Here is a 13,033-nt window from a genome sequence, read left to right as displayed (position 1 = left end):
CCACTCTATTCCAATCTATCACCTCCTTAGTTTGGTATTCAAGTTCTTCCGCTACCACTACAGCTTATTTTCCACTTCTCATATACATGAATCATGCTGCACAGTTAAGTCAAGCTCTTCCTTAAACTTCACTTTGAACCTTCCACAGGAAATGCCCTCACGGTTCTTCCATGTTCATCTAAATCCTTCTTCTCATTCAAAGCCCAACTTACGTCCTACCTCTTCTATAAGATGTTGTCCAATCCAAGGTTTATCAGTTCTGTACCCTTAGCCTTAGTTAGTAATGCATGAGCTAACACTAGATTCATCTATTTTTTATTTTTTGCCATTCTTTCTCACCTATCCAAGCACAGGGTAAGTCTTTTGAAACAGGGTCCAAGTACCCTCCTTGGCCATCCCTCATGTGACTACACAGAATATATATTTTGTTAATACTCATTGTTTGAAAGGAAAAGATACTAACTCCATCCTGCTCTGTATCATTCAGATATATATTTCCCAACTTTTTCAATCAAAATTGGGACTTGATCCCAGGATTGGTAAAATTTAAGCCATGATTTTCGGCGAACACATCCTATTTTCATGAAAAGCTTGATCTGCCTTAAAAAGAAATAACTTAAGTTTATTTAAGAAAGTTCCTCATTTAAGATCAGTCATATATCTGACTTTATTTGGGGGAAGAGGTGATGTGGGCCAGGGCTCCTCTCATTCACTTATTAATCTATCTTTAAAAGTCTTGATTTATCAACTCACCTGTTACATGGGCAGACACAAAGACCACAGCACTTGTTGAGTTCCGTTAAAGTCTTCTCCGCCTCTCTCATGTCTTTATTTATTTGGTCCATGCCTTCTTCTATGCGATTTAGTTGTTCTAAGAATAAGTTGTGGCAGTTACATTTTGTGTTACATTCACAGAGTCAACCAGAAAATGCTATCATCATGAAGTACCAAACCTTAACCTCAAATCTACCAATATCTTACCACAGTGAATGTATCAGTTTCAGAAAGTATTACAAGCTGTTAAACATGAAAATAGTCTTTCACACACCGATCCTGAGGCAGCTGGCCTCTTACATAGAAAGGTTTGTTCTGTACAGTAGGAGCATGTGAGGGTTATTTAGAGATCACCCTTACAATGAAGTTGTACTTTGACCAGTTTAGATTCCCAGAATTTCTAACTGTTTTTTTTTCTTTTGAGACAGAGTCTCAAGCTGTCACTTGGCATCATAACTCACAGCAACCTCCAATTCTTGGGCTTTAGTGATCCTCTTGCCTCAGTTTTTCTATTTTTAGTAGAGATGGGGGTCTCACTTTTGTTCAGGCTGGTCTCAAACTCATGACCTCAAGCAATCCACCTGCATTGGCCTCCCAGAGTGCTAGGATTACAGGCATGAGGCAATATGCCCAGCCAGCATTTCTAATTTAATAGGCTTGAAACCTTAGGGTTGTCACAAAATTAATAAAAATTATACCAGGTTACTCAGGATCAATTCAAATGATTCCAAGTTCATCTCAATTTTGACTTATTTTAGGATTTTATTTGATTTCTGAGGATTATGTAAGATATCATATGTCTAATGTACACACACCAAGTAAACACAATAACCTAGGCTGGCCTAACCCATACTTCGTATACAGTTGGGCATTGTTGCTCCCTATCACTAACAGACAGTGAACATGACATAATTCACATCAGAAAAAAAAGTAAACATATCACTCTTATCTATAAAGGAAAGGCACTTCCAAAAGCTGCAATTTGTTTTCTTTTATTTTTTATAGAGACAGTCTCACTTTATCGCCCTCGGTAGAGTGCCGTGGTGTCACACAGCTCACAGCAACCTCCAACTCCTGGGCTTAGGTGATTCTCCTGCCTCAGCATCCCGAGAAGCTGGGACTACAGGCACCTACCACAACACCCGGCTATTTTTGCAACTGCTGTTGCAGTTCGACTGGGGCTGGGTTTGAACCCACCACCCTTGGTATATGGGGCTAGCACCCTACCCACTGAACCATAGGCGCCGCCCCAAAAGCTAAAATTTACATGTGGCTTATTTGATAGGGCTTTTAAGAATGATTCAGTCAAAAGAGTTTCTGCCAATGACTTTAACTCACCCCCTTGTTCATCCAGCATAGTGATGGTCTTGATTCCTGCATCCTGAGACTTAAAGAAGGAAAAAAAGCTGATAGTACAACAAAACAACAGAAAAAAACCTACAAGAACTGTAAAACCATTTAGAAAGAAGTTCTCGCAAGAGTTACAGACAGAAATAATAGTGTTAAACCAACATACTTTAACATTAATCCCCCAAAATAAATAAGTCGCAAACTCATGATGAATTAATCTTCCTTATCATATTCCAATACTGTCAATGGGAAAACTGGAAAAGGCCTGTTAGTGTATGGTTTGACAATTTCAGCGATTGCTGGTTTCAAATAATAAAGTGTATTGATACAATACTCTTTTTTTTTTTTTTTTTGAGACAGAGCCTCAAGCTGTCCCCTTGGGTAGAGTGCCATGGCATCACAGCTCACAGCAACCTCCAACTCCTGGACTCAAGTGAGTCTCCTGCCTTCACCTCCCAAATAGCTGGGACCACAGGCGCCCACCAAAATGCCTATTTTTTTTTTTTGGTTGCAGCCATCATTGTTGTTTGGCGGGTCCAGGCTGGATTCAAACCCACCACCTTAGGTGTATATGGCTGGTGCCTTAGCCACTTGAACCACAGGCGCCAAGCCAATATAACACTCTTTAACACCAATTCCAGCTAGTGGTATTAGGATCTTTCCTATAAACTTCTATATTTAATTTAATGATTAAACGCTTTCTTACCTCAATGGCTAAACCCAGGATTCTTCTTGTACTTTCCAGAGACTAGGAAAAAACACTGTATTTTAGCATTCCAAAATATGTAGCAACTCCTTCTCCCCCAAAACAAAACAAAGCAAAATCTCATCAAAGGTCATATATGATGCTACTCCCTTTAAAACAAAACAAAGAAAGTTGAATATTATTTTTTGGTCATTTTCTTTTTTTTTTTCTTTTGCAGTTTTTGGCTGGGGCTGGGTTTGAAACCGTCACCTCTGGCACATAGGGCCGGTGCCCTACTCCTTTGAGCCACAGGAACTGCCCTTTTTTGGTCATTTTCTTCCATGTATTCCTTGAGAGAAACTTTGGACAGTGGGCTTAATAGGAGTCACAAAAATTGTATGGAGTCATAAAATTTAATGTAAGGAAGAAACAAATGTAAGTGCACTACACTGACACTAGGAAATCATTAAGTAAAAATAAAAGTCCAAAATTCCTCAGATATATAGTATCTTTGTTGCAAGTAACTGTTAAGTAATGACTATCTAAAACAATGCCAACGAATTGTTTTCATTTATTCAGTTGTTTGGTGAGTTGAGCTTCCCAAAAGAGCTAGCAATGGCAGTCTAGGGCAAATGTGTTCTTTGACATAAAAGGGCTAGGAAGAAGCCAAAATGGCCTCCAAGAAGGCCTTCTCATCCCTCCAATGTAAAAACTGAAATATTCTTTTTTTTTTGTTTGTTTGTTTTTGAAATAGAATATTCTAAGCAAAACACTTACCTCATCAGTAACCTGGTGTGCTCTCAGCTGAATTTCTTCTGATGACAGATTATCCATGATGAATCAAAACTCTATCAGGCCAGAATTGGAAATGTGGATACTCTATAAAAATAAAAATACACAAAACTGTACGTGAGCAAAGAGTATAGATTCATAAAATTTAGGTGCTTGTCAGGAAAACAAGATAAAAGAGTTTATGTCTGCATGTCTCTACCTACATTAAAGGTAAAAAATTATGACAGAGGGAGGCCAAATGGACATTTCATGCTAATTAGTACCAAAGGTGAATCTGGGGTATGGGGGTGCCCATAGCTCAGTGATTAGAGTGATGGTAGCAAGGATGGCAGGTTTGTTGCAAGTAACTGTTAAGTAACAACTATCTAAAACAATGCCAACGAATTGTTTTCATTTATTCAGTTGTTTGGTGAGTTGAGCTTACCAAAAGAGCTAGCTGGTCTGGGCCTGCTAAATAAATAAATAAAATTAAAGATGGCTCAGTGCCTGTAGCTCAGTAGTTAGGGTGTCAGCCACATATACCAAGGCTGGCAGGTTCAAACCCAGCCCGGGCCTGCTAAACATCAATGACAACTGCAACAAAAAGTGGCCGGGTGTTGCAGTAGGCGCCTGTAGTCCCAGCTACTTGAGAGGCTGAGGCAGGAGAACAGCTTAAGCCCAAGACTTTGAGGTTGCTGTGAGCTGTCACTGTTGTTTGGCAGACCTGGGTTGGGTTCAAACCTGCCAGCTCCAGTGTATGTGGCCAGCACCCTAGCTGCAGAGCTATAGGCACTGAGCCAAAATACTTCTATTCTTAACAAGAAAAGGGGCTTGGTGTCCATAGCACAGTGGTTATGGCACCAACCATATACACCAAGGTGGGCGGGTTCAAACAGCTAAACAACAATGACAATTGCAACAAAAAATAGCCAGGCATTGTGGCAGGCACCTCTAGTCCCAGCTGCTTGGGAGGCTGAGGTAAGAGAATCATTTCAGCCCAAGAGTTTGAGATTGCTGTGAGCTGTGATGTCAGAGCGCCCTACTGAGGGTGACATAGTGAGACTCTGTCTCAAAAAACAAACAAACAAGAAAAGGATAATGCTGGCCACAAAGAGCTCAGAAAAGAACTAAGATTTTTATTATGAGTAGACACCCCCCCCACAATTAACTTGTGTTGTTTGTTGTTTTAGTGAAGTCCCCAAGAAACCAATTATTCTCTTATACATAGTAACTCAGAAAGAGAAGACCTCACAGACATCCAAGCTAAAAAAGAAAGCACTTAGTAGGCGCTATTCAGTACTATTTTGTGGATTCCTCTTCAAGCAGTGTGTTGTAATAAGCACTGTTTGACAGATCTATATTTTCTTTCCTTTGTTACATTTGCTAGCTTTGCATTAAATTTTTGAAAAGTCACTTATTTTTTTTTTTTTGAGACGGAGCCTCAAGCTGTCCCCCTGGGTAGAGTGCCATGGCATCACACTCACAGCAACCTCCAACTCCTGGGCTCAAGCGAGTCTCCTGCCTTAGCCTCCCAAGTAGCTGGGACTACAGGCGCCCGCCACAATGCCTGGCCATTTTTTGGTTGCAGCCATCATTGTTGTTTGGCAGGCCCGGGCTGGAGATTCGAACCCGCCACCTTAGGTGTACGTGGCTGGCGCCTTAGCGGCTTGAGCCACAGGCGCTGAGCCTGAAAAGTCACTTATTAAACCTCTTTGTCAATGACATAAATTCTGCTTTACATCCAGAGGATTTACCCCTAGGCCTCTGGGAATGGCTGGAGATTTTTTTTTTTTTTTTTTTTTGAGACAGAGTCTCACATTGTTGCCCCAGTTAGAGTGCAGAGGCATCATCAGAGCTCACAGCAACCTCAAACTTTCAGGGTCAAGTGATCTGCCTGTCTCACCCTCCCAAGTAGCTAGGCCTACATGCCCAAAACACTGTGCCTGGCTCATTTTTCTATTTTTTAGTAGAGATAGAGTCTCACTCTTGTTCAGGGTGCTCTTCAACTCCTGGCCTCATGCAATTCACCCTCTGGCCTCCCAGAATGGGAAGGTTACAAGTGAAAGGCACTGCCCCCGGCCTGGAGATATTTTTGATTGTCACAACTTGGGGAGGAGGAGAGGGTTATTACATCTAGTGGGTAGAGGCCAGGAAAGCAGCTAAACATCCTGTAAGTTTCTCAGGAAAACCCTCCAACAAAAAATAATCTGGCCCTTGGCGGTGCCTATGGTTCAGTAGGTAGGGTGCAGGCCCCATATACTGAGGGTGGTGGGTTAGAACCCAGCCCTGGCCAAACTGCAACAAGAATAACCTGGCCCAAAATGTCCAAGTGCCTAAGTGAGAAACCCTGCCATGGAGTATACATGCTGATATGCAGGGAACCTATTTACCTGGGAATGTACTAAAGTCTTGGAGGGCAGAGGGTTTTGTTTTCTCTGGGTTTCTCTAACACTTAACAAGATGTGACAGTAGGTACTCTGAAATGCCTACTGAGTGAGCAAATAATTAAAAAATAACTAGGCATGGCGGCATATTCCTGTAGCTCTAGTTACTTGAGAGGCTGAGACAGGATGATTACTTAAGCCCTGGAGTTCAAAGGTGCAGTGAGCAACGATCATGCCACTATTTCAATCAGTCATACCCCTCAGGTTATTACTGGCCTTTGTAAATCTGCTCAGAAGTGTCTGAGAGAGTATAAACTAGAATTTATAGCTCTACTCATATTTATTATTTACAGAAGTTTTTTTCTCATGGAATCAAGAAGTTTACCCAGAAAGCTAGAGAAGAGAGAATTGAATTAATGGAAGTGGAGTAAAAAAACAAAACATCATTTAATACAAAGATACCATTAAACTTACTTTTCTCAGATTTAATCTAACAGAATAAAAATCTGTTTATTTCCAATGCTCTTGGAAACTTAGTCTACCATGCTAATTGTGTGCCTTTGAGGGGAAAATGCAACATTTTTCTCAGTGCTTTTACAGCTTAGTTCTCTTATGGTTCACTTGTGCTTATCAGAAAACTCCTAATTTGACTTTCTTAACTTCTGTTTTAACCTTGGCAGGGGAAGAAATGTTCGTTGATTATCTATTATACATCATATACTCTACTAAGTATTTATATACAACATTATATCATTTTATAGATGGGGAAGCTAAGGCTCAGTTTAAGTAAGTTTCCCTAAGGTGACTGAGTTAGTGAAGAGCAGATTTATTATTCCACCCTCGATCTACTTTCATACTAAGAACAGTTCATGGTCTGGTAAATGGTCTTACTGTAGACTGTACCCCATTAATAAGTAAGAGGTCATGTGAAGCTGCCAAATGTTAGAAAACAGGCTAAGCAACCCCAACCTGATGGCTCATTTCAAAATTCAAATGCAAACCATAATAAGATGATGAAATCTTATCTCTTCCAGAGACTCAAATAAGATAAAAAAAAAACTTTTTTGAGAGTCTTACTTTGTAGCTTTCGGTAGAGTGCCGAGGCATCATAACTCACAGCAACCTCAAACTCTTGGGCTCAAGTGATTCTCTTGCCTCAGCCTCCTGAGTAGCTGGGACTATAGGCACCCCCCACAACACCCAGAGAGATGAGGTCTCACTCTGGCTCAGGCTGGTCTCAAACCTGTGAGCTCAGGCAATCCAACTGCCTCGGCCTCCCAGAGTGCTAGGATCATAGGCATGAGCCACCATGCCTGGCCCTAAGAAAGTTAAATTGAAGGAAGAGATAGAAAGATCAGAGTAATCACGGTTTTCAGCTGCCTTCCAGTATTTTAGAACTTGAACATATCTACACTAATTTAAAAAATAAAAATAAGACCATTGGAAAGAAATACACAAAACAAAGGCCTTGAAACAAAGCCTTAATTAAGGCTTTGGAACATACATAGAACTTTATTCATAACACTGGGGAGTCACATGGGGAAGAAACAGAAGAATGAATGCCTTCAATCATTATCATTTCCACAGGGTCCTCCCCAAAATGATTATTTTATCTTATTTCATTTTATTTATTTAATCTTTTGAGATATAGAGTCTAACTTTGTCGCCCCTGGCAGAGTGCTGTAGTGTCACAGCTCACAGTAACCTCAAATTCCTGGGCTCAAGCAATTCTCTTGCCTCGGCCTCCTGAGTAGCTGGGACTACAGGCATCTGCCACAATGCCCAGCTATTTTTAGAGGTGGGATCTCGCTCTAGCTCAGGCTGGTCTCCAACCTATGAGATCTGTCTGCCTTGGCCTCCCAGAGTGCTAGGATTACAAGTGTGAGCCACCATGCCCAGCCCCCAAGAATGATTCTAAAAAATAATTGATACTGTACAGGAAAACAGGATTTTGTAGCTATAATATTCTACTTAGTTTCCTATTTCAGTCCTTCTCTTAAAATTAATCACAATGGCCAGGCATAGTGGCTCATATCTATAATCCTAGCACTTTGAGAGACTGAGCAGGAGGATGCCTTAACACTAAGAGTTCTTTGTCTCTACAAAAAAGTTAAAAATAAGCTGAAGCCAGGTGCTGTGGCTCATGCCTGGAATCCTAGCACTCTGGGAGGCTGAGGCGGGTGGATTACCCTGAGCTCACACTTTCGAGACCAGCCTGTGCAAGAGCAAGGCCCTATCTCTAAAAATAGCCGGGTGTTGCGGCAGGGGCCTGTAATCCCAGCTACTCAGAAGGCTGAGGCAAGAGAATCACTTGAGCCCAAGAGTTTGAGGTTGCTGGCTCACAGCTATGATGACATGGCACTCTACCAAAGGTGACAAAGTGAGACTCTGTCTCAAAAATAAAATAAAAACAAAAAACAAAAATAAGGTGAGTCAAAGCTAGAGGTTATAGTGAGCTAGGATCATGCTACTGCTAGCCTGGGCAACACAGTAAGACCTAACTCAAAAAAAAAAAAAAAAAAAAAAGAAGAAGGCCTGGAGTGGTAATTCCAGTACTCTGGGAGGCTGAGGCAGGTGAACTGCTGAAGCTCAGGAATTCCAGACCAGCCTGAGCAAGAGTAAGATCTCACTTCTACTAAAAATAGGAAAACTAGCTGGGCGTTGTGGCAGGCACCAGAAGACCCAGCTACTTGGGAGGCTGAGGCAAGATGGTCACTCGAGCCCAAGAGTTTGAGGTGGCTATGATACCACAGCACTCTCAACCAGGGCAACAAAGTAAGACTCTGTCTCAAAAAAACAAAACAAGAAACAAACAAACAAAAAACAGAGAAAGTTCAAGCTGGGCCTGAACACAGAGAAAGTTCTAGGGCTGGGCTTGGTCACTCACACCTGTAATCCCAGTACTATGGAAGGTGGAGGTGGGTGGATTGCTTGACCTTAGGAGTTTTAGACCAGTCTGAGCCAGAATGAAACCCTGTCTCTAAAAAATAGCCCGGCATTGTGGCGGGTTCCTGTAGTCCCAGCGGCTTGGGAGGCTGAGGCAAGAAGATCACTTAAACCCAAGAGTTTGAGGTTGCTGCGAGGCATGACAGTACAGCACTCTACCCAGGGTGACAAAGTGAGATTCTGTCTCAAAAATAAATAAACAAATAAAGCACTTCCAAAGGGAGTTGTAAGTGAGTCCCTCTCACAAATGAGATTAAGAGAGACCCTGATTTTAAAGCAAATCCAACGGACTACCTACCATTTAAGTAGCTTCCAATTTCATACTTTTCGTGGATCCTGGAAGATACTGATTGTTGCTAGGAAAGTTAGGGAAAGAAGATACTCTGGTGTTCGGGGCAATGACAGGAGATTGTACTCCAGATTAGAGCTGTTACAGATTCTGCACCCCAGCTAATTTTCTGTTTTCTTCATAGGATCCTCCTGTTTTATCCATTTCTTAGTATTTTGCCATGAGAGTATTACGAACTTGTCTAGACCCCATTAGATTCCATTCCTGCCACATACTGGGAAATATATTTCCCAGCCAAACCTTCGCAAGGGCTTGTCTTCTAAATCTGTTAGTGTTTAAGACAAATGTGCTACTGTTTTATTTCTATATTTCTTTGGTTTGAAATGGATAATCATCTGTCAATGGATGGGAGTGTTCTCACAAACTTATGTATACATATACTGTAAGTGCCAACTGAAAGACTTTTTCTTTTTTTGAGATAGAGTCTCACTTTATCACCCTCAGTACAGTGACCTGGCATCACAAATCACAGCAACCTCAAACTCTTGGGCTTAATCGATTGTCTTGCCTCAGCTTCCCAAGTAGCTGGGACCAGAAGCGCCTACCACAACACCCAGCTATTTTTAGAGACAGGGTCTCGATTTTGCTCAGGCTGGTCTCAAACCTGTAAGCTCAGGCAATATATTGCCTCGGCCTCCCAGACTGCTAGGATTACAGGCGTGAGCCATCGCATCCAGCCTAAAAAAAAAAGCATTAATTAAATTATTTTTGAAAGAAGTTCAAAGCACAGTAAGTATATTCTTTTCTTTGATCAACATAATTTAAGTGTGCTGTGGAAGTTTAACTATAGGTTTGAGTATGCTGTGAGATTAAAAAAGGTTGAAAAACACTGCTCTAGAGGCTCATGCTGCATCCCAGATTAATTAAATAAGAACCTGTGGTGGGGAGGAGACCCCACCCCAAGAATTAGTCTTTTGTTTTATTTTATTGAGACAGACTCTCACTTGTTGCCCCCTGGTAGAATGCTGTGGCATCATAGCTCACAGGAACCTCAGCCTCCTAAGCTCAGACAAACCGCCTGCCTCGGCCTCCCAGAATGCCAAGAATTACAGGCGTAAGCCAATGCACCCAGCCCATCTTTAGTCTTTTATAAAGCTCCACAGGAGATTCCAATGTATAGCTAAGCCAAGGTTGAAAACCACTATTTTATATGTAAGGGTTTTTTTGGGGGGGGTTTGGTTTTTTTGAAAGAGATAGGGTCTTACTGTGTCATCCAGGCCATAGTGTAATGGATGAACATCGCTTACTGCAGCCTTGAACTCCTGGGCTCAAGCAATCTTTCCACCTGAGTCTCCCATGTAACAGGAACTACAGGTATGCACCAGGTATGTAAAGAGCTTCGATGGTTTCTCTTTAAGAATTTATTTTTTTGGCTGGGTGAGGTGGCTCAGACCTGTAATCTTAGCAGTCTGGGAGGCTGAGTCAGGTGGATTGCCTGAGCTCACCCTTTCCAGATGAGCCTGAACTAGAGCAAGATACTGTCTCTAAAAATAGCGAGGCGTTGTGGCGGACACCTGTAGTCCTAGCTACTTGGGAGGCTAAGGCAAGAGAATCCCTTCAGCCCAAGAGTTTGAGGTTGCTGTGAATTGTGACGCCAGGGCACTACAGCAAGGGCAGCAAAGTGAGACTCTGTCTCAAAAACAAAAAAAGAATTTATTTTGGGGTAGTGCCTGTGGCTCAAAGGAGTAGGGTGCTGGCCCCATAGGATGGAGGTGGCAGGTTCAAACCCAGCCCTGGCCAAAAACTGTAAAAAAAAAAAAAAAATGTATTTTTTTACTCCTACATTCCATTTATAATGTGAAAAGTTAAAAATAAAAATATTCACACTCAGAAATGACGGGTATTCACTCAACTCAATGTTGAGTATTCACTCAACGGGTGACGGGTATTCACTCAAACTCAATGTTTTTTTGAATATCCCAAAATACTCTAGGCCAAAAAGACATTAAGCTCTGATTAGGAAATTTAATTCTTCCTGAAGGCATTAGGTAAGGTCTTATTTATGTTGATGGTAGTTTCCTCTTTTTACTTCCTCTCTCAAGTTTCTTTTCTACCTCTTTCTACATGAACTTTATGCAAATATAATAAGTATGCCACAGAATCATGTTTCAAAGTACACTGAAGCATAAAGATCAGGAAGGAAAACCAGACCAAAATATATTTCAGTTCTACAGAGGTACCTATTATAAGTTAACTGCTTAATGTCCAACATTCTGGTCTTCAAGTCCCTGTCAACCTTGGAACTTCCACAATTCTCCTTTAAGGAACCCAGGCGCAGTCCTGGAAAGGCAGATGAAGGTTTGACTGTAATCTATTACATTAACCCTGTCTACAAGAACAGCTGTGAAAAACAACAGTGGATGCTCTGTAACAGTGATTTTCAACTGGTGTGCCACAAAAATTTTTAAAGATCATTAATTATTTTTGAGAGAAGTTCAAAGCACAGTAAGTATATTCTCTTTTTATTTGTATTTTTTAATTAATTAATTTTTTTATTGTTTGGGATTCATTGATAGTACAAAGAATTAGGTTACATTGATTGCATTTGTTAAAGTCCCTCTTATAATTGTGTTCTGCCCTTTTTTCTTTTTTTGAGACAGTCTCAAGCTGTTTGTGTGCCCTGGGTAGAGGGCTGTGACATACCATAATAGTTCACAGCAACCTCAAACTCATGGGCTCCTCCTGCCTCAGTTTTTCTGTTTTAGTAGAGATGGGGTTCTCGCTTTTGTTCAGGCTGGTCTTGAATTCATGAGCTCAAGCAATCCACCCACCTCGACCTCCCAAGTGCTAGGATTATAGGCATGAGCCGCTGCACCCGGCTTTTTCCTTCTTTTCTTGATCAACATAATTTAAGTGTGCCACCGAAATTTAATTTTAGGTTCAAGTGAGCCATGAGATAAAAAAGGTTGAAAAACACTGCTCTATAAAAAAGATAAGAAAAAGGGTGAAAGAGCCAGAAGCTAGCAATCTATACAGGATAGAGAAACAATCCAGCAAACATTAAGTATGGTATCTCTCAGGGAAATACCAAATGTGCAGTGGGGAACATTGGCAGGGAGTCACCCTACTTAGATGAAATATTCACTTAAACCATCCAAGTATTTTGGCTCTGATTTCAAGATCACTTAGATGCTTTCTGGTTAGCTTCTCAAATATTCTAATACCAGGAGTCAGAAGCTATATACAGAGAACATAAGCACTTCAGGTCCCTAGAAAAGAATTATCACCTACAGAACATTATAAAAGCAGTATTCTTGGGCTTTGGGGGGTTTTTTGCAGTTTTTGGCCAGGGCCAGGTTTTGAATCCACCATCTCTGGTATATGGGGCCAGCACCCTACTCCTTGAGCCACAGGCACCACCCATAGTATTCTTCTTTATATAAAGAGCAACATAGGCTCAGTGGCTGTAGCACAATGGTTAGGGTGTCAGCCACATACACCAAAGTTGGCGGATTCAAACTCGGCCCAGGCCTGCTAAATAACAACAACAATGAAAAATAGCCGGGCGTTGTGGCGAGTGCCTGTAGTCCCAACTACTTGGGAGGCTGAGGCAAGAGAATTGTTTGAGCCCAAGAGTTTGAAGTTGCTGTGAGCTGTGATAATACAGCGCCCTACTGAGGGCGACATAATGAGACTCCGTCTCAAAAAAAAAAAAAAAAAAGCCATCTAAAGTAATCGCAACCGCCATCTTCCAATAATTCACCAAAATGACAAACACAAAGGGAAAGAGGAGAGGCACCTCATACATGTTCTCTAGGGCATTTTTTTTTTTTT

General features: G+C 41.3%; 1 protein-coding gene across 2 annotated transcripts in view; it reads right to left on the bottom strand.

The window, feature by feature from the left end:
• Nucleotides 1-536: 536 nt before the first annotated feature.
• Nucleotides 537-13,033, bottom strand: part of SNAP23 (synaptosome associated protein 23) — a 16,645-nt gene continuing 4,148 nt past the window's right edge. For both annotated transcript variants that reach the window (XM_012806377.2, XM_012806378.2), the window contains exons 2-5: nt 3,587-3,688; nt 2,831-2,872; nt 2,113-2,161; nt 537-871 (exon numbers count right to left, since the gene is read on the bottom strand). In XM_012806377.2, coding sequence (XP_012661831.1) covers nt 750-871; nt 2,113-2,161; nt 2,831-2,872; nt 3,587-3,643 — 270 coding nt within the window. In that variant the 5' untranslated portion in view covers nt 3,644-3,688 and the 3' untranslated portion in view covers nt 537-749. The remainder of the gene's footprint in view (nt 872-2,112; nt 2,162-2,830; nt 2,873-3,586; nt 3,689-13,033) is intronic.

The sequence above is a fragment of the Otolemur garnettii genome, unplaced genomic scaffold, assembly GCF_000181295.1.
Source record: "Otolemur garnettii isolate 467f Iridium unplaced genomic scaffold, OtoGar3 scaffold00050, whole genome shotgun sequence".
Classification (NCBI taxonomy): Eukaryota; Metazoa; Chordata; class Mammalia; order Primates; family Galagidae; genus Otolemur; species Otolemur garnettii.
Note: the sequence above shows the minus strand (reverse complement) of the source record. Positions and strands in the feature narration are given on the sequence as shown.